Source organism: Onychomys torridus, chromosome 7 (assembly GCF_903995425.1).
Source record: "Onychomys torridus chromosome 7, mOncTor1.1, whole genome shotgun sequence".
NCBI classification, from domain to species: Eukaryota; Metazoa; Chordata; class Mammalia; order Rodentia; family Cricetidae; genus Onychomys; species Onychomys torridus.
This window is the reverse complement of record NC_050449.1, coordinates 4625159-4649187: the sequence shown is the minus strand read 5'-3', so window position 1 is coordinate 4649187 and position 24029 is coordinate 4625159. Positions and strand designations below refer to the sequence as shown.

Genomic DNA, 24029 nt, shown 5'->3' with positions numbered 1-24029 from the left:
TATTAGGTCACTGGCCGGTGCAGAGTAACTAAGAGTTCCCGTCAACACAGAGCGCAGGAGAACTTTTCTCCATCTTACAGCCAGGTTGGGAGTCCACAGAGGGGCTCTTTCTCCTCACCGCCCACTCCCCCGGCGGCGCCACGCCCCCGGCGGCGCCACGCCCCCCAGAGCCTGGTGAGTCTCCTGCTGCTGTGTCTCTATGGAAACGGCTACTGCTTTTCCCCGTGCCACAAGCAGAATGGCGGCTGGAGAGCCGAGTTATCTAGGTGGCTTCTACTTCAGATTCCTGCCTCAGAGAATCTTCTCGTCCCTGAGCACCCGGGAGATCACCAGCCGGCTCCGCCAATGGTGAGGACCGGGGGAGGGAGTGCGGCCACGCAGCGGGCTCGGGGTCCCCTCCGCACTCTGCTCCCTCTGTCTCTCCCCCTCTTCCAGGTCCATGCTGGGCAGAATCCAGGCGCAGGCGTTCAGCTTTGACCAGACGTTCCAGCCCTACCAGAAGGATGATTTTGTCATGGTTGGTATGGGGAGGTCTCTTCTGATCTTGTTGGGAGCACGCCATGACGTACGTGTTCTTGGAGTATTAAAAAGTGCAAGTTGGATTTTCTTTTGTTTCTTACCAGGCTTTTTGAGACAGTGTCTCATCTGTAGTGGTGTGGCCTGGCACTCACCGGGATCCTCTTGCCTATGCCTCCCAAGTGCCACCACAACCGCCTTGCAAATTGTAACTTTTACCAACCTTTGGGATTCTACCTTAGGTAACTTTGTAATTCTGTAATGTTTTTAGACAGTCTCACTGTGTAATTCATGATGGCTTTGAACCCATATCAGCAGTCTTCCTGCCTCAGCATCTCCTGTGCTGGAATATAGGGATGTGTTACGGATTCTGACTGAAAATTGTGAGGGGTATTTTTTTTTTTTAACAAGCACATCTTGTTTTTAAATACTATTGCCCGGCTTTATCCCTGACTTTATTAGGCTTAACTCCAAATACTTTGAAAATCACATTATCCTGAGAAGTGGGCCTCAAGCTCCAACACAGTGCCCAAACAAGACTTCCTCCCAAAGGTTTCAAACAATGGCCTGCTTGGAAAAAGCCTTTAGCTAGAGAGGAATTCTTTTAAGAAGGCAAAGTTCATTCAAAGGTGTGAGTTTTAAAACTCAGCCCCACTGTTTTCAGTGTTATCTCTTGCCCAACAAAAGGGAAAGTAATGTTAGGTGTGTGAAATGACCTTCATTCTTTGCCATTGTCCTTTGAGCATTGGTTATAGTTGGCATGTAATTTATTCACTTTTGACACTTTTTGAAGACCTGTGTGCCAAGAACTTCTCAATAGCTAGAGATAAAAATGAGTCAAAAGATAATCTTTGAAGAGTGTCCCAGGTCCTTACCAAGAATTCCTGCAAATAACAGGTTATCTTCCACACTGCCAAGAGTGAAAAGAGAGTGTCTCTTAATTCTGAAGATCAGGAGTGGTTCACTCTAATGAAACCTGTAGAGGTGAATCCTTGCCAACTCCTGGCTCCAGCTGACCAGCTTCCCATAGTCCTTGTCATGACTTTGATCTCTTCTAAAGACATCAGTCATACTGAATTAGGAACCTATCCTATGCCAAGATAACATTGACATCTGCAATGACCCTCTTTTTGAGAGTACTTTCTGAGATTGAAAGACATGAATTTTGAGCTAAATTGGTCTATTTCCCTTTACCTATCATAGGGTTATAATGCCATTGTAGTATAATACTATTATTATGTCTTAGTTTATTTATGGTTAGATTTTGATAATTAACCAGTACTGGCCCCCAACTATTTTTTTTTTCTTCCTGTTCTCTAATACAATACATCCTGACCACAGCCTCTCCTCCTCTACTCCTCTTCTCCAGATCCACTGCTCTATTTCCCTTTAGAAATAAACAGGCCTCCCAGGGATATCAACCAAACATGGCATAATAAGATGCAATGAGACTAGACACAAACCTTCATATCAAGGCTGGATGGAGGCAACCCAGTAGGAGGAAAAGGGTCCCAAGAGCAGGCAAAAGAGTCCCCCAACTCCCACTGTTAGGAATCCCACAAGAACACCAAGCTACACAACTGTAACATGTATGTAGAGGGCCTAGGACAGTCCCATTTAGGGAATTCAATCTCTGTGAGCCCCTATGACCTATGAGCCCAGGTTAGTTGATTCTGTGGGTTTTCTTGTGGTGTCCTCAACCCCTCTGGATCCTATAATGCTTCCTCCCCATCTTCTGCAGGTTTTCCTGAGCACCACCTAAAGTTTGGATGTGGCTCGCTGCATCTGCTTCCATTGGCTGCTAGAGGAAGCCTGTCATGTCAAATGAGCTAGCCATCACTCTATGAATATAGCAGAATATTGTTAAGAATCATTTTGTTTACTTTTTTTTTTTTTTTTTTTTTGTCAATAGTGTTTGGACTACCCTAGGTCTCTGAGTCATCCAGCTTCTGGTTCCTGGCCATCTAGGCATTGTTGAGTACTCGTCTTTTTTTAGATCAGAATTTTGAAATGCTGTAAACTTTTTCCTTTTCTTTTAAATTTATTTATTTATTTATTTATTTATTTATTTATTTTTGAGACGGGTTCTTACTGTGTGGCCCTGGCTGGCCTCAAACTCAAGAGATCTGCCTGTCCAAGTGCTGAGGCTAAAGGTTTGTGCCATCACACCTGGCTTCTTTCTTTGATACTTTTTTTGTTTTCATGTATAACTTTTTTTGTTTTATTTTAGAGACAGGGTTTCTTTGTGTAGCCTGTCTGTCCTAGAACTAGCTCTGTAGGCCATGCTGGCCTCAAACTCACCTGCTTCTGCCTCCCAAGTGCTGGAATAAAAGGCATGCACCACCACTATATGGCTCATATGTAACTTTCAATATCCCTGTTTATCCAGTAAATATTTGTTTAATGCTTTCTTATGCCATTTGGGAGTAAGATGAGACCTCACTCTGGCTTGTAAGGCACACACAATTTCAGTAAACCAGCCTCCATGGGACGCTGAAGTGGATGTTCTAATAGATGCTATAGAAACTGTCCTGGGCAGAGGGAAGGGTCACCTGTTGCAAGGTGACAGGTGTACATTTCTTACTTTTTTTTCTTTTTGGTTGCTCAGTAGAGTTCTTCAACGGGTTCAGTATTTATTCATAAAAGTCAACAGATGTCTTCCCACAGTTCAAAGCACTTCCTCCTCATTTTGAAGTTCTGCTTATGCTAAGGACATGGCTGAAGTGGCAGAGTGCTAGTGTAGTGTGCATCCCCAGCCCACATAGAACAGGCCAGATGACGCTGGGAAGGTGGAGACAGGGGGATTCGATTTGTCCAATGACAGCTTTGGCCCAGTCCATCTCAAAAGCCAAAATAAAACTCATAGTTAAAATATTGGGGATCCAGTGTGGTGGCTTGACTACCAGGCCTGGCTCAAAAGCATTTTTTAATAAAATAATTAAAACCATACATGAGAGCTTATGTGTAGATTTGCAGCACCCAGAGACTGAGGCAGAAAGTGTAAGTTCAAAACTAGCTTGAGCTACATTGTAAAACCCTATTTTCTTTCCTTTCTGTTTTTGTTTTTTGCTTGTTTGTACACAAAGGTTCTCTGTGTACCCCTTGTAGTCCTGGAACTTCCTCTGTAGATGCAACTGTCCTTGAACTAAGAGATATGACTGATGAAATTAAAGGTGTGTGGCACCACACCAGGTGTGAAACCCTATTTTCAAAGAACAATTACTTAAAACATTGACTTGACAGTTGTGTGAAAGACTGACTGCTCTGTGTAGAGTCTGGAAATAGTAAAACAAAATTGGACATCTCCAGACAGTGTTTGGTTCTGCATTGGTGGTATTGTGATGAGCATGGTTGCCTTCTGGACAGTGTTTGGTGGTGTCCTCATTTTAGACTAACCCTAAAAATGACTCAGAGGGGTTGGGGATTTAGCTCAGTGGTAGAGTGCTTGCCTAGCAAGCACAAGGCCCTGGATTCGATCCTCAGCTCCACAAAAAAAAAAAAAAAAGACTCAGAGAAGGGCATAGAGAGATGGCTCAGCAGTTAAGAGCACTGAGTGCTCTTCCAGAGGACCCAGGTTCAATTCTCAGCACCCACATGGCAGCTCACAACTGTCTGTAATTCCAGTTCCAGGAGACCCAACACCCATGGCAAGACACCAATGCACATAAAATAAAAATAAATAAAATTTTTAAAAACGACTCAGAGAAGTACTTATGAGGGAAGCATAAGGGCATAGATACTGAGAGTAGGGAGAGAGAAACATGTTGGACAAATCCCAGATTCCTACTGGAGCAGCTGATTACACTATTAAATACATCAAAGATGGAAAGTAAATGCAGAAAAGAAGCTAGTGTTAGCATGCTCAGCCGCAGGGTGCATCTGGTGGCTTTCTTCTAGCTCTTTGGCTATAAGTCTCACTTAAGGGTCTCAAGAGAGCACTATCAGATCAACATATAGTGCCCCAAGCCTTACCCTGGTGACATGTGCCAGATAATGAGGAGTTTTCCATGTAAACAGTGACAAGCTTTCTGTTTTGCACTTTGCCCAGAGGCCTGCACTTGTTCCTGTGTACATCTCAGGAACAGAACTTAGGCCTATGGCTGTATCCCACCAACCCTAGCAGATTTGGGTGAGTGCATGCCAGCCCTACAAGGGGTGTGTGTGTTCTTTCATATTACCAAACAAGTTTATTTAATCTTTATGTGCATTTTGATATCAGTATGTTTGTTACTGCAAACTAGTTTATGAGTTTTTAATTTATTAAAAGCACATAAGTGTAACTCAAATTGCTAAATTGGTCTTATAATAAAAAACCTGGACCCAGATATTGGGGTAAATGCTGAAAGATCAGAGAGACAAAGGAACAAGCCACTGCCATGTCTCACCTCTAGGACTCCTCAGCCTGAAAAGCTTTAGTTCCTGTCTCCTCGTACCTTAAGTACCTTTTTCTGCCCAGCCATCGTTTCCTTGTTAGTGCTGGGATTAAAGGCGTGTGACTCCCAAGCATTAGGATTAAAGGTGTGTGCCACCACTGTCTAGCTGTTTCTCTCCTAGACTGAGTCACTCTCATGTAGTCCAGGGTGGCTTTGAACCCACAGAGATCCAGACAGATCTCTGCCTCCCAAGTGCTAGGATTAAAGGTATGTGCCACCACTGCCTGGCATCTATGTTACTCTAGTGGCTTGTTCTGTTCTCTGATCTTCAGACAAATTTTATTAGGGTACACAATATATCACCACACATCAGTTTTCCTAAAGTTGACATACAGGAAGTCCTTCTGATGCCCTGATGTCAGTGCTATAATAAACTAACAAAACTGTTTACATACATACAAGACCCTCTCTGTTCTTTCTGTTTTTAATACATTTTTGCAGATATAGTTATAATTTCAATTTTTAAAAAGTTGTTTTGACTTACTTAAGAGGCCTTTATATAAAGTGTTTCGGGGGCTAGAGACATGGCTTAGCATTAAGAGCACTCGCTTCAGTTCTCAGCACCCACATGGTGGCTCACAACAACCTGTAACTCCAGTCCAGAGGACTCAGTGATCTCTTCTGGTCTTCACACATGGGGTACATTCATATATGCATGCCCAAAATGCTCATATGCACAAATAAAAGCAAAATCTCTTTATGAAATCTATTTTAAAATAAAAACCCATTTTGATGGCTCGGGGTCAATTGCTGCAAGTCAGTTGGCCTGCTTCTGTTTATGACAGATAAACAGGGTTATAAGTAGCACCAGGGTTCTGAGACAGGACTGCCCCTATACTCTTGATCCTCCTGCCTCCGTCTTCTAAATGCTGAAGATTGTAAGCATGTGCCCCTATATTGGGTTGACTTAATTTCTTTCATTTAAAAAAATTCTATCATTATTTCATGTGTATGTGTTCATGCGCAAACAAACAAACAAACAAAAAACAAAAAAACAAAAAAACAAACAAACACAGAGCCATTCTGATCACACAGTTTCTTTCAGGCTAGGGAAGTCACATTGACTGGCTGGAAGTGACCATGGCAACACTTGGCTGTGTGGTTGAGAGGCATATAGCCTCAGAGACATCACAGAGAGTGACATTGAATTTGGGACCTAAAAAATAAACAGTTAGTTGGTTGAACCTTGAGTCTTGTATTATAAAAGTGAGGTTAGGAATGAATGCATGCAGAAAGTCAGTTGCTGAGAGGATTTGTACAGGGAGTTGTGTCTTTAATGTTATCTGCCAGGCTTTTGCAAGCGAAAAACTAGCACTAAAGTTGTTTTGTGCCTGACCTTGATTCAACAGACACCTGGGAATCTGTCCTTGTGCATTCATTTGCACGGGCAACTAGTCTGCTTTGAATTAGTTTTGAGGTCTAAAATCAGATAGTGGTGTAAAAAGCTGTCTTTGTAACTGAGAATATTGCTTCTTTCCTATGTCATTCTGAGCTATGAAAAATATCCTAGTATTATTTCTGTTCATCAAAATTATACAGATTAAGAAGAAATCATCTTTCTGACCATCCACAGATAAATGTGCCCAAAGAGTACAAAGCACAACACTAATGGGCTGTGGAAAGGACCCCACAGCTGTTCTCTTTAGGGAGGAATTGTGACAGCCCATGAGAAAAACTGACAGACAGATGCAACTAATTTCCACAGCCAGTAACTCCATGGTCTTTGCCTAGTGGGGCTCCCCATCAGAGTTGTTCATCTGGTGGGTCGACCTGTTGATATTAATTGTCATGGCCTGTGACAAGCCTGAATCCATGAGATCCTGTCTCAAAGAAGAACACCAAGTCCTTCAAGCTGGACATATTGGCACATACCTGTGGTCCTAGCATATGTGCTGAGACCAGAGGACTGAGGGAGGCGTTTAGAGAAACTTGGGCTACATAGTGAGACCCTGTCAAAAAGTCAAGAGCTGGTGTAATAGCTCAGGAGTAGAGCAATTGCTCACTGCAGACAAGGGTCTGGGTTCGATGCCCAGGACCTTAGGAGGAAATAACAGTAACTAAAGCAGGGGTTTTCTTTTTTACTTTGGATTAAATGATATTTTATTAATTTTGTTTCAGAAGTTAATTTTATTTATGATAAAGTTTCTAACATGTTCCCTTGCAATTTGCATTTTAGGCTTTTTTCAAAGACCCAAATGTTATTCCAAATTTGCAGTTACTCTCAGATTCTTCTGGACAGTGGACAACATTAGGTAAAGAAAATTAATTTTAATATTTCCAAGTTAACTATTTTAATAAAATTTGCCTCAGCCATTATCACTAGTGATAATTTAGTGATCTGTGTCACTAAAATACAAATTGTGACATTCATAATAATGTGTGACCAGCTGTGGCAGGCCTGCCCTGCCTCTCTGTCCTGGAAATCTCTTGCTATCATCCTGGCATAGCACATCAGAGCAATTTTCTTTTAGTAGTTTAGAAAATATCCATCCTATGCCCTCCATTTACTCTGCTAAATGCAAGTCATGTCAAGATGAGTAAGAAGAACCAGGCACTCATGGGCCTCTAAGGGAGGCTGGGGATGTGCGCTGTGTGTTGTTCAATCCCCAGCATCACTGTGTCCTTGTTGGAGTAGATGTGATCCTCCCTGGAGGAAGTATGTCATTGTGGGGGAGGGCTTTGAGGTCCCATATATGGTCAAGTCATGCCCAGCAAGTCAGTTCACTTCCTGTTGCCTGTGGAGCAAAGAATTCTCAGAACTTTCTTCATCACCGTGTCTGCCTGCATGCTGACATACTCCCAGCCACCATGCTCCACATTTTGATGATAATGGACTAAACCTCTGAAACTGTAAGCCACCACCTCCATTAAATATGAGTTATTTATTTGCATTGGTGCATCTGTGTAAGGGTGTTGGATCCCCTGGAACTGGAATTATAGACAGTTGTGAGCTACCATGTGGGTGCTGGGAACTGAACCCAGATCTTCTGGAAGAACAGCCAGTGCTCTTAACTGGGGAACCATCTTCCCAGCCCCTAAATGTTTTCTTCTATAAGAGTTGTCATGGTCATGGTGTCTCTTCACAGGAATAGAAACCCTAACTAAGACAATCACATAAAACCAGGTGTAGTGGTACACACCTGTAATACCTGTAATCCCAATACTAGGGAGGTAGAGACAAGAGGATCAGAAGTTTCAGGCCATCCTCTGATACATGGCAAATTGAGGCCAGCCTGGACAACATGAGATCCCGTCTTAAAATAATAATAAAAAAATTAAAAATAAAAAAGGGAGAGGAATGGGATGGAAGGAAAGAAAAAGAGGGGAAGGAGAGATGGTTAAGAGACATAGTGCCCCTCCAGAGGACCTGAGTCCACTTCCCAGTACCCATATCCAGCATCACAGCCTATGACCCCAGCTCCAGGGGGTCCAGGACCTGTGGCCTCTGTGACACCTGTGCATGCACACACACACACACACACACACACACACACACACACACACGGACATATACACAGTCATGTAATTAAAAATCTTAAAAGAATAAGTGAAATAAAGACTATAATAGTGCATTGTAGGTTTTTCCATAGAAGTGAGAACATGGGGTGGGAGGTGGTCAGTTTTACCCAGGACAGTGTCCTCTGATGGGAGTGCCTGGGCAGAGTATAGCTGCAGCTCACAGGGGGTTTTGACAGGAATCGGCTGCCCTGGAACTTTGTAGAATAATAAAAAAAAATCATAGAGAAATGGCTTCTTAAAGGGGGACTTTTCTCTAGGATGACACTTTAATAATATACTACAGGGCTGGAGAGATGGCTCAGAGGTTAAGAACACTAGCTGTTCTTCCAGAGGTCCTGAGTTCAATTCTCAGCAACCACATGGTGGCTCACAACCATCTGTAATGAGATCTGACACCCTCTTCTGGCCTGCAGGGATACATGCAAACAGAACACTGTATACATAATAAATGAATAAATCTTTAAAAAATAATAATAATAATAATATACTACAACATACCCCCCCCCCCCTGCACACGAGCATGCATGCATGCTATATAGAGGTCAGAGGACAGCTTTCCAGAATCAGTTCTTCCAAACTGAGCCATCAGCTGACATGCCCAGCACTTTTCCCACCTGAGCCACCATCTCCTCCAAAGACTGTTGTGAAAACCAACGTGAATACTATATTTTTAAATTCAAGTTTGAGTTCTCAACCATGGAACAGATAACACCATTCCATTTAGAAAAAGAATCTGTAATACCAATTTGTGCACAAGAAAATGCAAATTGCTTAGAAAAGAGATTATTTGTTTAATAGGGGGTCTTTTGTTAAATAAAGTGTGTCTTCATGAAATTCTAAGAAGCTGTAAGAAAAAGTCACTTTTTTAGAGTATTGGGTAAGTACAAAATGACAAAAAAGTTCCTGTTAGACCCAGCAGGCAGATTTTATTGCTTCTGGCCAAGGACTACTGCCAAATTTGCCGAGCAGAAAGCTGGTAGAGCCTGATCCACAGACCACCTACAAAATTAAACTTGGTTTCTAAGCTCATATATTTGCCAGCTTGGATTTTTCAAGAGAATAATCAGAGCCATGGAGCACGGAGTTTTTTAAACGTTTAATCTTTTAAAAAGAAAACGAAATCCAAAGAAGTTTGAGCAGTCTCCCCAATCTTGGCACAGATTTCACAGAATAGGGCTAACTTGGTCCTATGTTTTGTTCAAGTTTTTGTTTGTTTGTTTTGTTTTGTTTTTCATGATTGTCTTAGCTAGGGTTTCTATAGCTGTGAAGAGACACCATGACCACAGCCTCTCTCATAAAGGAAAACATTTAATGAAGGTGGCAGCTTATAGTTCAGAGGTTTAGTCCATTATCAGCATGGCAGGGAGCATGACAGCTGGGAGTATGTGGGCGTGCAAGCAGACATGGTGCTGGAGAAGTGGCTGCTGAGTCCTACATCTTGCAGAGGTAACAGGAAGTGGTCTGTCTCACTGTATATAGTTTGAGCATGTATGAGACCTTAAAGCCTGCCCCCACAGTGACACACTTCCTCCAAGGAGAACCACACCTACCCAACAAGGCCACACCTCTTTGGGGGCCATTTTCTTTCAGACCACCACAATGATTTAATTTCTTTTTAATGTATTTTGATTTTGTTTTTCAAAACAGAGTTTTTCTGTGTAACAACCCTGGCTGACCTTGAACTCTCTCTGTAGACCAAGATGGCCTTGAACTCATAGAGATCCACCAGCCTCTGCCTCCTGAGTGCTGTTATTACAGGTGTGCACCACCACCACCTGGCTTCTATATTTTTTTAAGCTAACTCTCCAGGCCCAATAGTAGTGCTGTTCAGATGTGCATGGGTTTGAGGTATCCCCTAGAGCATGGGTGGCTTACCAGAGGCCAATTTCCCAAAAGAAGAATGACTGTCTCTCAGCTACTGTCAGCTGCCAGTAGTGCCTGTGTTAAGGCCTGGTCCTTCTTAGCTCACACCTTCACCCCGATGGAATTCTAGCAGCTGGGTCCTGTGCAGGTAAGCACAGCTGTTGTAAGCTTGCAGCAGACCTGTCATGTCCAGAGGAAGCATTCCACAGCACTCTGCCCCATCCTCCAGCTCTTATATTCTGTCCACCTCCTCCACTAAGGTAGTCCCTGAGCCTTTGCTGTTGAATCTTAAAATTACATTTATTTACAGTGTGTGTGTATGTGTGTGTGTGCATGTGTAGGTCAAGGGACAGTTTGCTGAAGTTGATTCTCCTTCTATCATGTGGGTCCCAGGGACCTCATCGGGTCCTTTTCCCTCCGAGCCATCTCAGCAGACCTTATTCTAAGTCTGGATTAAAGTGCTGCACAGAGAGAATTTCTGAAGTGCTGTATTGCTTGACAGGTAAATTAGAAACACTCCACTTGGTTTTGTTTTTCTTTGATTTTATTTATGTGTACATGTATGGGTATGCACATGCAGGTGCCCAGAGAGACCAGACAAAGGTGTTAGATCCCCTGGAGCTACCTGGCTGGATGCTGAAATCTGTAAGAGCAGAAGGTGTTCTTAACCACGAGGCTTCTCTCCAGCCCAGCACTCATGGTTTTGTATGTTACCAATGCTCTTCCACCAGCTTGGCTCCCTCTCATTTTCTGCATTTTTTTTTTTAACTGTTGTTGTTATTTTTCTGGTATATTGAAATCTTCCCCTCAGTTTTCATTTGGAGTCTTTATAACACGCCCCCCCCCCCAAAAAAAAAATCAGCTTTTGTGTTTTTCCGCTAACTTCATAGCCCAGGCAGTTAAGATCTGTATATAATCCAGACTTAACTTTGAACTCAAAGCAGTCCTCCTGGCTCAGCCTCTGGAGTGCTGGGTTATAGGCCCGCACCACCACACCCACTCTATGCTCTGCTGGGGATTGAATCCAGGGCTTCATGCATGCTAGGAAGTACTCTCCCACCTGAGCTGTCTGCAGTTTGAGAAGGAGGCATTGTTAAGAAGGGACTGGAAGGGGATGACTGTGAAGGTTCATGGCCTTGCTAGATTATGAGAAATAAGAAACCCTGTTCAGAAGAGAACACCAAGGATATGGTAGGAAAACCATCTGATAAAGAGATCAGGGTGTGACTCATGGATTTAATCAGTCAAAGTAGAATGAGATAGCATCTGGGTAGATGTTGCTGGCTGATACTAAAGGGCTCTTGACTTCTTAACTCCTATGGGCTGGGCCATAGGGCTTCTCAACTGCCAACATGAGCTATTTGTTAAAGAAAGACCCAGAAGGCGAAGCAGGGCAGGAGAGATGGCTCAGCAATGAAGAGCTTGTACTGCTCTTCCACAGGACCTGAGTTCAGTTCCCAGCACCCTTGTTTGGCCATTCAGATTCGGGAATCCAACACCTCTAGCCTCTGAAGGCACGTGCATTCACACACACACACACACACACACATACACACACACACACACACACACACACCACAGCACAATTTTAAAAAAATAATCTTTGTGACCAGTCTTTATCCCACCAGCCAGTTCCCAAATAATGACATGGAAACTTATTAATTATGAAAGCTTGGCCTTAGCTTTGGCTTGTTTTTAACTAGCTCTTATAACTTAAATTAACCTATTTATATTAATCTACATTCTCTCACATACCACCCATCCTGCTTCCTCCGTGTCTCCTCGTCATCTCTCTTCTCTGGCATGCCTAGATTCCTCCCATACTTCCTCTCTCTGTCCATCCCAACTATACCTCCTGCCTAGCTATTGGCCAGTCAGCTTTTTATTACACCAGTCAGAGCAATACAACTTCACAAAATATACAAATATCCCGTAACAAATCTTTTTAAAAAGAGGTAAGTCAGAGGTCATTTTACCAGACCAGATAATCTCTAATCTTATCCTCAAAGACAGGGCCACCCATACAGAGCTTGGGGCCAAGTTAACCCCAGAAACCTTAGGAATTGGTTCACCTGGTGCCTGAAGGGCTCTCCCCAGAATAGGAAGCTGTAAAACACTATCCCAGTGGGTCCAGAAGGCATAATATAATTAAGCAAAAATGCATTATCCTTGAGTCTAAGAGTTTGAGGAATCGGTCTCCTCTCAGTTAGACTTGCTGGGAAACTACCACCCAGTCCCTAATAAATGTTTCTCTGGTTTGGGAGCAGAAATGGTTGTCCCATGTTCATCCCATCAGTGTATTTTATTTTTGGTTTCTCACTCTGTAGACCAGGCTGGCCTTGAACCCAGAGATCCTCCTGCCTCTCCCTCCTGAGTGCTGGGATTAAAGGATGTACCAGTATATTTTAGAAGCATATACTGAGTGTAACAGGTTTACATAGAAACAAATTCAGCCCCAGAATGAACTGCACCTCAGTCTTTCTTTGTATCAAGTTTAAATGAAACTTTGGACCTGAATGAGTTCAAATTTGGAGTCTTTTGAAGTGGAATGAATAGTATTTTGCTTGTGAGGAAACTGAATTTAGGAACTAGGGACAAAATCATATTAGCTCAATTTTGTTGCCCAAAGTCCAGTCTTAGGTACTGTCCAGCTGTTCCAGCTCAGAATGCAGTTTCACTGGGTTAGGCCATCATCTAGTGAACTGGTGATATACATCAGTCCATAGCAGGTGCTATTTTCTCAACTTAGACTAAGTGGTTTGAATTTAATTTAGTAAATCAGATGTATTTAAATGACATGCTAGCCAGGTGGGAGTGTGCACCAGTAGTCCCTTCACTGGGTAGGGTAGATGCACGGCATTGTCAGTTCAGGACAAGCCTGGTTTACAAAGACTGTCTCAACACACACACACACACACACACACACACACACACACACACACACACACACACACACACACACACAGTCTCTTCTCCCATGTGGTGTTCACCAACAAACTTTATGGAACTGCTAGGTTCTCTGTACTACCCTTCCATTTTTCAAAAGCATCCAGAGCTATTCCATCATAATCTGTAGGCTTTTTGCTTTATCTGTTCCCTAAACAGATTGGACCTCAGAAACAAGAGGAGCTTCTTTCTCAGGAGCACAGCTTTTGAAGTCATTAAAACACACATAGTTCTTGGCTTCAGGCATCTTTCTCATCCCCACGTCCAGGATTATGATCTGCAATGACAGGTTCCAACATTACCTGGTAAACAGTCAAAACAGGAAGTGCAAACAATTGCCAGGATTACTTTTAAGCCCTGGCATTTCTGGCAATACAGCAGTGTGGCCTGTAGGCGGAACTCAGCAATAGCATGTATGGGGCCCTGAGTTCAGGCCTGTACCCCCTAAAACCAACAAGGTAGCCAGAAGACAAAGACCATCATCTCCTTATTTCAGAATATGTAGGTAAAAGAAAGAGGAAGTTGATTGAGGTGATAATAAAAATATTTGTCTTAATCTTTATGGCTATATAATTTAAGTTGTACTAACAGGAAAAACTATTTCTAAAAGATATATTCAAGGAATAAGTGTGACCTGGGGACCAGGAAGCAAAGAAGGAAGAGCTAAGGATATAAAAGAAGCCAAGCCCACCAGACAGTGGTGGTGCATGCCTGTAATCCCAGCACTCAGGAAGCAGAGGCAGGCGGATCTGTGAGTTCAAGGCCAGCCTGGTCTACAGAGTGAGTTCCAGGACAGCCTTGTCTACACAGAGAAACCCTGTCTTGGAAAACAAAGAAGCAGCCAAGCCCCGGTACAGTTATCCCACACTTGTCTTCTGGACCTATGGTGACCTGACCAGCACTGCCTTAAGTTTAACCTTGGCTTGGAAAGCTGTGTCATACACACTGGAGACCTCATAGGAGACTTTGTGATGAAGAGAAAATATTTTCAAGGCATTCTCAAAGGAAGACTTTACAAATGATCATTAACTAAATTATTGTTTTGGTTTTGATGGTCTGTTTTCTGAAAGAAGGCCTCTTTGCAGCCCTAGTCGGAACTTGCTATGTCTGTCTGTCTTCCTGCCTTTGCCTCAGCGCTCACTTCTTGGTGTTGACATGTATTTGGTGTGAGTGTGTATTTACATGGACATACATGCCAGAGGGTAATTTTCAGGAACTGGTTCTGTCCTTCCACCAGTGGGTCCAGTGGGTTGAACTTAGGTCATCAGAATTCGTAGCAAACACTTTTGTCTAACATTGTGCCAACTGTTGGTGTTTTGGTTTGGGTTTGGTTTGCTTTGGGGTGTGTGTGTGTCTGTGTGTCTGTGTGTGTGTGCAGGAGCCTATGGAGGTCAGAGTTGTCAGATCTGGGAGCTGGACTTACAGGTCTTGTGAGCCATCCATTGTGGGTTCTGGGAACTGACCTCAGGTCCCCGGCAAGAGCAGTCTGGGCTCTTAACCACAGAGCCACCTTTTCAGGCTACTCGCACTGTACCCATACCTACCTGTTTCCTGTTTTGAGACAGGGTTTCACTTTGAAGCCCAGACTGGCCTGAGGCTTACCCTGTAGCTAACTGAGAATGCTAGTCTACCTAGGCCTTTCAAGTGTAGGCTTATAGGTATATGCTATCAAACTAGCTCTAAATTTGTGTAATGCAAACTATAGAGCATTTGGCATTATGGAAATCCAAAATTATGTGAAGAAAGCTATGGCTTTCATTGGCAATTCTAAACTTGATCTTTGCCAAAGGCCAAGGATCCCTGGGTTCTAGGCAGTTCTGACATAAGCATTTCAGTAGAGTGCATACCTGGCATGTGTGAGCCCTGGGTTCTGTCCCCAACACCAAATAGAGCTGGGTATGGCTGTGCAGACCTGTAATCCTACCATAGAAGAGGTAGAAGCAGGAGGATCAGAAGGTCAAGCTCATCCCCTGCTGCACAGTGATTTCAGGGTTAGCATGGGCTACGTGATACCTTGTCCTGATGACACAGATACAGACACACACACACACACACACACACACACACACACACACACACACAAGCATATGCACACATGCGCATGCGTGCTCACCATATATAAACCCCCTACTAAATACACAAAGTATTTTGCTTTACAGCAGTCTCTAGTTCAGTGATTCTCAACCTCTGGGTTGAGACCCTTGGGGTGTAATGACCATTTCATAGGGGTCAGATATTTACATTATGATTCATAACAGTAGCAAAATTACAGTTATGGAGTAGCAATGAAAATAATTTTGTGGTTGGAGTTACCACAACATGAACTGTATTAAAGGGTCACAGCGTTAGGAAGGTTGAGAACCACTGCTCTAGTTTATGTTCACCTAGTTCTGAAATAAGATTTTATTATAAACTGTCTTTGTTTTGGAACTGAGTGTCACCCTGTGGCCTGTGCTGGCTTGGACTGACTGTGCAGCCCAGTCATCCTCAGGCTGTGGCAGTCCTCCTGCTTTACTCTCCTGGATGCTGACATCGTAGCCACTAGCCAACCTGCAACTAAACATTTTTTAAGATTTATTTTATTAAAACAAAAAACCCCTAAATAAATAAAAAAGATTTATTTTATGTCTGTGTGTTGGGGTGGGGTGCCTACTGAGTCTTATTGGAGCTAGAGTTACAAGTGGTTGTAAACCATTTGAAGCGGGTGCTGGGATCCAAACACTGGTCCTCTGGAAGACTGTTAACCACGTATTCACCTCTCCAGCCCCTAAACTTTATTTCAGTTTAATGTACTCATAGTAGTAGTATGTCTGTGTGTGTGTGTGTGTGTGTGTGTGTGTGTGTGTGTGTGCGCACTACAGAAGCTGCTTGGAGGATAGGTTTTTGTCTTTTCTTGGTAGTTCAGAGACCTAACTCATGACTTTTTATAGTACATTTATCCACTGAGCCATTGAGAATGTGTCGAATTTGGTTACTTCTTAGAATCTATGCATAATGGTTGATTTTAGAAATAACTAAAAATTGGGGCTGGTGGCACACAACTTTAATCCCAGCACTCGAAAGAAAACTGTCTGTGAGTTTGAGGCCAGCCCAGTCTACATAGTGAGTTCCAGGACAGCCAGGGCCATATACCAGGACCTTGACTCAAAAACAAACATGGAATTTGAATCCATGTCATATGGCTCACAGCGACTTGTCATACCAAGTCCAGGGAGTCTGATGCTGCCTTCTGGCTTCTGTGGGTACCTGGTGCACACATATGGCCGACACACAGATACCACATATGCACACAAATAAAAAAAATATCATTTTTAAAAGTTTAGAAATAACTAAAATCACTAAATTTCACTTTTACATTGTCACTCTTTACAAAACGTCTTTTCTCAGGAACTGAGGTGCACAGAATTGAAGCTGTGAATGTCCCATGCACACAACTTTCAACATCATTTTTCCGACGGTTATATGATGAAGATATTGTACGAGAAAGCGGGCACATTGTCAAGTGCTTAGATTCTTTCTGTGATCCATTTCTCATTTCAGATGAACTACGAAAAGTAAGTACAGAATTTTACATTCTCACAGTGGAAGTCTATTGAAGGACATGAAAAAATGCCAAACCTTAAGCCTGGTTAAAACTTAAGTTACCTCTCACTAGTCGATCTGACCAGTGCAAACAATTTCTTCTTCTTCTTCTTTTTTTTAAGATTTATTTATTTATTATGTACACAGAAGAGGGCACCAGATCTCATTACAGATGGTTGTGAGCCACCATGTGGGTGCTGGGAATTGAACTCGGGACCTCTGGAAGAGCAGTCAGTGAGTGCTCTTAACCTCTGAGCCATCTCTCCAGCCTTTTTTTTTTTTTTTAGCCTAAGGATCGAACCCAGGGCCTTGCACTTGCTAGGCAAGCACTCTACCACTGAGCTACATCCCCAACCAAACTGTTTTGTTGTTGTTGTTGTTTTTGGTTTGGCTTGGTTTTTCGAGACAAGAGTTTCTCTGTGTAGTTTTGGTGCCTGCCTGGACTTCACTCTATAGACCAGGCTGGCCTTGAACTCACAGAGATCCACTGGGCTCTGCCTCCCAAGGGCTACGATTAAAGGCGTGCGCCACCACCGCCCAGGTGAATTTTTTTTTTAAGATTTATTTATTATGTATACATTATTCTGCCTGCATGTGTCCCTGCAAGCCAGAAGAGGGCGCCAGATCTCATTACAGATGGCTGTGAGCCACCATGTGGTTGCTGGGAATTGAACTTAGGACCTCTGGAAGAGCAGTCAGTGCTCTTAATCACTGAGCCATCTCTCCAGGCCCCGCCCCCCATTTCTCCTTAATGTGAACTTACTGTGGACTTGTATATGTCAGTCAGACACTGCTGACACTACACATTCACAGGACAGTTCTTCCCAACAGTTATCTGGCTCAGTGTATTGACACTTCACAGGTAGAGAAACTCTGGCCTTCTTAGTGACTAGCAACTGTTTTCTGTAGGAGTCTTTACATCAAATGAATATTAAGAATATCCATGGAAATCTGGTGAGATCTGGTGCCCTCTTCTGGCATGCAGACATACGCTCTGGCAGAACATTGTATACATAATAAATAAATAAATAAATCTTTTAAAAAAAAAAAAACCTTCCAAATCTTAAAATCATAACTCTATATAATATAACCCTATAATCATAACCCATAATGTTATACATTACATTGCTTTATGTTGAAATTTCTCATCTTAGGTTTTGCTCATGGAAGACTCTGAAAAATATGAAGTCTTCAGCCCACTGGAAAGGGATGAGTTCCTGTTCCGTCTCTTTAAGCACCTCTGCCTTGGAGGGTCTCTTTGTCAGTACGAAGATATGCTCAAGCCGTATCTGGAGACAGCAAAGCTGATCTATAAGGACCTGGTGAGGTAATTACATCTCCAGCCAGTAAAAAGAATTCTTTTTGTTTAACCCTGGTGGGATTACCCAGCCTCACTGGTGCTCCTATTGGCAACTCCACCGGCCCTTTTGTAACCTGCCTCTCCCTCCTCCGGCCAGAAGGGTTTTGTGACTGTTTTTGTTTGTTATTAGTTCCTGGGATAATTGTTTCTTCCCAATGCTGGTATTGAACTGAAGACCTTGATTTATAGGCAAGTATTCTACCATTGAGGCAGCAGCCCTGTCTTTAGGGTTATTAGCAGTTTTTGTGTGTCTTGTCTTGTGAGACAGTCTTACACTGCAACTTAAGCTGCCTTAGAACTGTGTGGTCCAGGCAGTCCTGCTTGGACAGCCCAAGTGCTGGTATCACTGCAGCACCCAGCTCCCCAGACTCAGTTCCCAGTCTTTCTCCTTTCCTCATTCAGATCTGTGGTTCTCTCTGCCCTGCCCAGTCCTGTGTTAGCTACTGCCATCTTGTGTTCTCTCTCCATTCCCCTCCTTTCAAATACCAAAGGAACACAAGAGATCACATGTGCGAGTGTGTGTGTGTGTGTGTGTGTGTGTGTGTGTGTGTGTGTGTGAGATGTGTGTTAATAAACCTTTACGCTAAAGAGGTGGAAGAATTTTCATTTAGATGTAATCTTTACCCTTCCAAGTTAATCCCGAAGACGTGTAGTTAATTTTAAGCATTCTACGAGGCTCACCCTCCTTCTTCCCACCCTTCCTTACTTTTTGAAGCTCAAATAAAGATGAAACTATAAACTTGAGCCAGGAGAGAGGCTCAGCACTTAGGAGAGTCTCCTGTTCTTTAAGAGGACCCTAGTTCAGTTCCCAGAACCCACATGGTGGCTCACAACCACCTGTGACTTCACTTCCAAGGGATCTGATGCCCTTTTCTGGCTTCTTTGGACACTACATACATGTGGTATGCATACAGGCAAACATTCAGACATGTCAAATATAAATAAAGAAATCTTTAAAAAACGTAATTTCAAGATTAGGAATTTGGGAGTCATGCCTGTAATTCCAGCCCTAAGGAGGCAGAAGCAGGAGGATGTCTGCAGGCTCTAGGCTAACCTGGTCTGCATCTTGCTTCCAGGCCAGCCTATATTCCATAGTGAGACTCTGCCTTAAAAAAAAAAAAAAAAAAAAAAAAAAAAAAGGTCACAGCAAGATGACTCGGCAGGTAAAGACTCTTACAGTACTAGCCAAATAGCCTGAGCTCAGTCCCTGAGATCTATGTAAAGGGAGAAGAAAATAGAGCATAAAACTGACCTCTAACCTCTACACTGATCCTGTGGAAGAGAAAGCATTTTCAGGAAAAGCATGCATATCCAGCCAACATTCATCTGTAGCTCCTGTGAACCCAGGAACCTGAGGCCCTTCCTCAATGCATGCCAGCCGTGCATGCACACACTACCACTCTGCCCTGCCACAGCAGCCTGTGGAATGTCTCACTGCTGTGTGTAGTGGGGAAGGTTCACTGAGGTATTTGAAACAAGTAGCTCTAGAGCTTAAACACTGCAGAAATGCTTTTCCCACTAGACCCTACTCCTGGTCTAACCTGCAACTTCCTCTACATTTACAAAGGCTCTATTGGTATCTATTAGTTGGACATAATAATGGGTTTATCATGATAATTTAATAGAAATGTGTGTAATGTATTTTCATTGTATTCTCCTCATTGCCCTCTTCTGCATTTTTTTTGTGTGTTAAAATTTCAGAAAGACCTGAAGAGTAACAACAGTTCATAAAAAGAGCAGCTAAATTGATGATGTCTTATTTTTTTATGATTTATTTGTATGTGTACACATGCACAAGTCCAAGGAGGCCAGAAAAGAGTGTTGGATCCCTGGAGCTGGGATTACAGGAGGTTATGATCACGTGATGTGGGTTCTGGAAACCAAACCCAGATCCTCTGCCAAAGCAGCAGTCACTTCTCTCTCTCTCTCTCTCTCTCTCTCTCTCTCTCTCTCTCTCTCTCTCTCTCTTTGGTTTCTTGAACTCACAGAGATCCACCTGCCTCTGCCTCCCGAGTGCTGGGATTAAAGGCGCGCGCCACCGCTAACGCCGCCGCCGCCACCGCCGCCACCACCACCACCACCACCACCACCACCCGGCCACTTCTCTTTTTTTAAATATTACATGGGCATTTTGTCTGCATGTATGTCTGTTCACCATATGTATGCCTGGTGCCTGAGGAGCCAGAAGAGGGCGTCAGATCCTCTGGAACTGGTGGTAAGGATATTTGCAAGCCTGCTCTGTGTGCATCCTGGAAACTGAGCCCAGGTTCCCTGCCAGAGCAGTGAGTGCTCATAACCACTGAGCCAGTTCTCCAGCCTCTGGCTTGTTATATTTTAAATATGCCTTTTTTCCTCATCTTAGTGTTCGGAAACATCCTCGAACCAAGGAAATACAAATTACCTCTTCTGTCTTTAAAGTGAAAGCCTACGTGAGTATTGAGCTTCTTGATTACTCAGTACAGATAGAATTGCTATACTTGTGGCTTAGGAAGCAGAGCTAGGTTATGCCTGGGGGAAAAGATGCTGCTCCTAAGTATTTTCTAAAATTCAAACGTGATAGGGTACAGCTTCATGGGAGGGAGTCAGGGCTGGAACTTGGAGCCAGGAGCAGATACTGTGGAGGAATGTTTCCAAGACCCCACAGAAGAGCCCACTACACTTTGAGCACTACAGGCTTTCCCAGCTCAAAGTTCCAAACTCCTTCCATGGTCCTTCCCAAACAACATGGTCAGGTCTGTCCCAGCAACGCTTCACTATCTGGTACCAGGTTCTATATTCATCTGCTCTTTGTTGTGATGAAACACTGGCTTAAACCAGCTTAGGGGAGGAGAGGGTTTATTTGCCTTGCATGTCCCAGCCTCAGTCCACTACTGAGGAAGCCAAGGCGAGATCTCAAGCAGAGGCCAAGGGAAAGCGCTGCTTACCAGCTGGCCTCATGGGTTATTCAGCCTGCTTTCTCATGTGATCCAGACCACCCGTCAGTGTTGGCACAACCCTCAGTGGGCCAGAGTCCCAGGGCCCAAGGGACTAAGTCAGAGGGCTACAGAGCTCTAGCGTGGTCTACATAGTGAAACCCTATCACAGCACACACACAAATAAGAAAAAGCCAGCAGGTGTGGTGGCTTACACCTTTAATCCCAGCTCTAAGGCACCATGAGTTTGAGGCCAGCCTGGGGCATACACTTAAAGCACAACAAAACAGCAAAAATATCATGGAAAGAATATGATGGGACTATACATTCCTTAAGGGCAAGAGTTACAGTTGTGATACATGTTTGTAATAGATATGTACTGTTAATAATAATACTATTGGCAGTTTATTGCCAATTTATTATCAAAAATCATTATATATGTTTAATGATTTTCTTTTTTATTGAGACAAACATCTTGCTATGTATTCCAGACTGGCCTCAAATTCAGTCCTTCTGCCTCAGCCCCCAAAGGACTGGGACTAGAGGTATATGCTATTACACCTGCCTATGTTTCATGATACTTGGGCAGAAAAATGTATGATAGTCAGAGACTTCAATGTGATCGAGCACTGATTCCGGCTTCTCTCTTCAGGACTCTGCTGGTGTGTGCTACCCTTCAGCTAAAGAGCATGAGCAGACATTCTCTTACTTCATCGTGGATCCCATCAAGCGTCATGTGAATGTCTTATACCACTGCTATGGTGTGGGGGAAATGGCTTAGTCTCCTTCGTCCCCGTCTCTGTGTCAGCACTAGTGGATGGAGGTGTGCTCTGGCACATCAGCTGAAAGCAACTGTCAAGATCCTCTCTCTACCTTTGCCCACACACTCCTGCAGGGATCCCTGAAGGAACCTGCACAGAGCAGAAAGTCACAGTTTGTTTTATCAAGATGCATGCACATTCTCAATTTCCTATATTTTCCAGTTGTTTGGGAGGCAAAGACAGACAGATCTCCATGAGTTTGTGGCCAGCCTGACCTACAGAACTAGTGCCAGGACAGCCAGACCCTGTCTCGAAAAACCAAATAAATACATAAATTAAATTGTTTTTAATTTTTTGAGAAGTGTCTCATCTAGCCCAGGACAGATGAGTCTTAAACTCACTATGTAGCAGAAGCTGCTCTTGAACTCCTGATCCACTTGCTCTACCTCTTGGAATACAAACATGTCCCGCCATTCCTTGCTATAAGTATTTTGTTTGGGAAGCTAATTAATTCTGAATTAGAATTGATGCATTAGACATCTTCACCACCAGTCATCAATGTGAATTAGTACAATCTTTCTTCAGTTCATGTAATCACATTTTTCTCATTACAGAAAGGTTTATGTCTCGCTGGTGTAGTGGTACACACCTTCAGTCCCAGCACTCAGGAGGCAGAGGCAGCAGATCTCTGTGAGTTTGAGGCCAGCCTTGTCTACAGAGTGAGTTCTAGGATAGCCAGGGCTATACAGAGAAATGCTGTCTTGAAAAGAAAAAAGAGAAAAAAAAGGAAGGTTTATGTCTGTACAGTTAGGAGAAAACAATTCTTTTGCTTCAATTTTTCCACTTAAAATCCTCAATTAAAAATAATTGTAAATTCTTATTCTATAACAAACTACACCTTTGGCTGCCGTACAGTTTCTAACTCCTAGATTGTGGTGATCTGTATGTTATGGGGCACACTGGAGGTAGTGCTGCTAATAGTGGAACCCAGCATTCTGTGCATAAATGCTAGGCAAATGCTCTACCCACAGTGATGTGTCAGTGCAAGGTCTCATGTAGTTGGTCTACAGATCAAGTTCCAGGACAGCCAGGGATAACCTGAGATAGCATAGAAACCCAGTTCTCAAAAACCCAGAACAAAAATCAAAAGCCAGCAACAAAATGGAACTGATGGGCCAACAAGATGGCTGAGTGACAGGTGCTTGGTGATAAGGCTAGCAGGCCTGATTTCAGCCTCAGGACCCCAGCAGCGGGAGAAGACAATACAGGTTGTCCTCTGGCCTCTGTACCCAGACCATGGCTCCAGCTTGTTTGCTTGTCTACACACACACAATAAATAAATATAATTAACAAAACAAAACAAAACAAAAACTCAGATCAGGGCTGGAAGCATAGCCCCATGTCAGAGCACTTGCCTGCAATGTTTGAGTTCCGGTGTTCAGCCCCAGCACTGCAAAAGAAGAAATGGAGTCAGACAAAATCAATGTGACCCAAAAAAGAAAGGGTTAGCCAGCTGGGTGAGTCCTGAGGTGACAGGGCTCTGCGACCCGGAAGTGGGATTTGTGGGGGGAAGTTGTGGTTAGCCAGGGGAAATCCCTCAGCTGAGCCTTCCCTTTTTCTTTCTTCCCTGAGCCTTTGTTCTCTGATTCACAAGCCTGCAGGCATTGTTCTTGAGGCACAGCTCTAAGCTGCGACCTCACACTTGAAAACAAGTTTGCAGACCCTAAAGTCTGGTTGGGGGCTTTTTAAGGAACTACCCTAAATTCTCTTAACCAGTTAATCAGCACTAAATGGTACAAACTAATGTAGCTGGGTGGGGTTGCACACACCTATAATCCTAACAGGTGGGAGGGGCTGACACAAGAGGATCCTGTGAGTTCCAGGCCAGCCTGGGAGATAGAGTGAGCCCCTATTTCAAAACAAACAAAAACCTGTTTTTGTTTATTGTAATTGCCTACTATGTTCCAGCCACAATCCACATATTTTGTGTAAATAAAGGTTTGGAGTGGTGAGTCTTGCTTGTGGTCTCACTACTAGAGAGGCCTTAGCCGGGATTCCTGCATGTCTGAGGCCATGATGACCCGAGTGATGGCCTGACTGGAGACACAGCCAACAAGGGCTCTCAACAAGGGCCTGA

General features: G+C 43.4%; 1 protein-coding gene across 3 annotated transcripts; it reads left to right on the top strand.

The window, feature by feature from the left end:
• Cfap300 (cilia and flagella associated protein 300) lies at positions 1 to 22167 on the top strand. 3 transcript variants are annotated; one of them, XM_036191767.1, is made up of 7 exons: positions 9 to 348; positions 436 to 565; positions 7126 to 7201; positions 16665 to 16831; positions 18014 to 18186; positions 20582 to 20648; positions 21784 to 22167. In XM_036191767.1, exons 1-7 carry the CDS (start codon positions 200 to 202, stop codon positions 21910 to 21912), a joined length of 891 nt encoding a protein of 296 aa, XP_036047660.1. In that variant the 5' UTR covers positions 9 to 199; the 3' UTR covers positions 21913 to 22167. The 3 variants fall into 3 exon arrangements, with proteins under 3 accessions (XP_036047663.1, XP_036047660.1, XP_036047661.1); XM_036191768.1 differs by having other exon boundaries at positions 13 to 348; positions 436 to 517; XM_036191770.1 differs by lacking the exon at positions 20582 to 20648 and having other exon boundaries at positions 1 to 348; positions 436 to 517; positions 21784 to 21871.
• The last annotated feature ends 1862 nt before the right edge of the window (positions 22168 to 24029 follow it).

What these genes read in the sequence shown, in the direction of transcription:
- Cfap300 (XM_036191767.1), top strand. Translation starts at nt 200, where the DNA reads ATGGAAACGGCTACTGCTTTTCCCCGTGCCACAAGCAGAATGGCGGCT. An exon ending in TGGACAGTGGACAACATTAG is followed by an intron (nt 7,202 to 16,664) that starts GTAAAGAAAATT and finishes GTCTTTTCTCAG; the next exon opens with GAACTGAGGTGCACAGAATT. An exon ending in ATCTATAAGGACCTGGTGAG is followed by an intron (nt 18,187 to 20,581) that starts GTAATTACATCT and finishes TCCTCATCTTAG; the next exon opens with TGTTCGGAAACATCCTCGAA.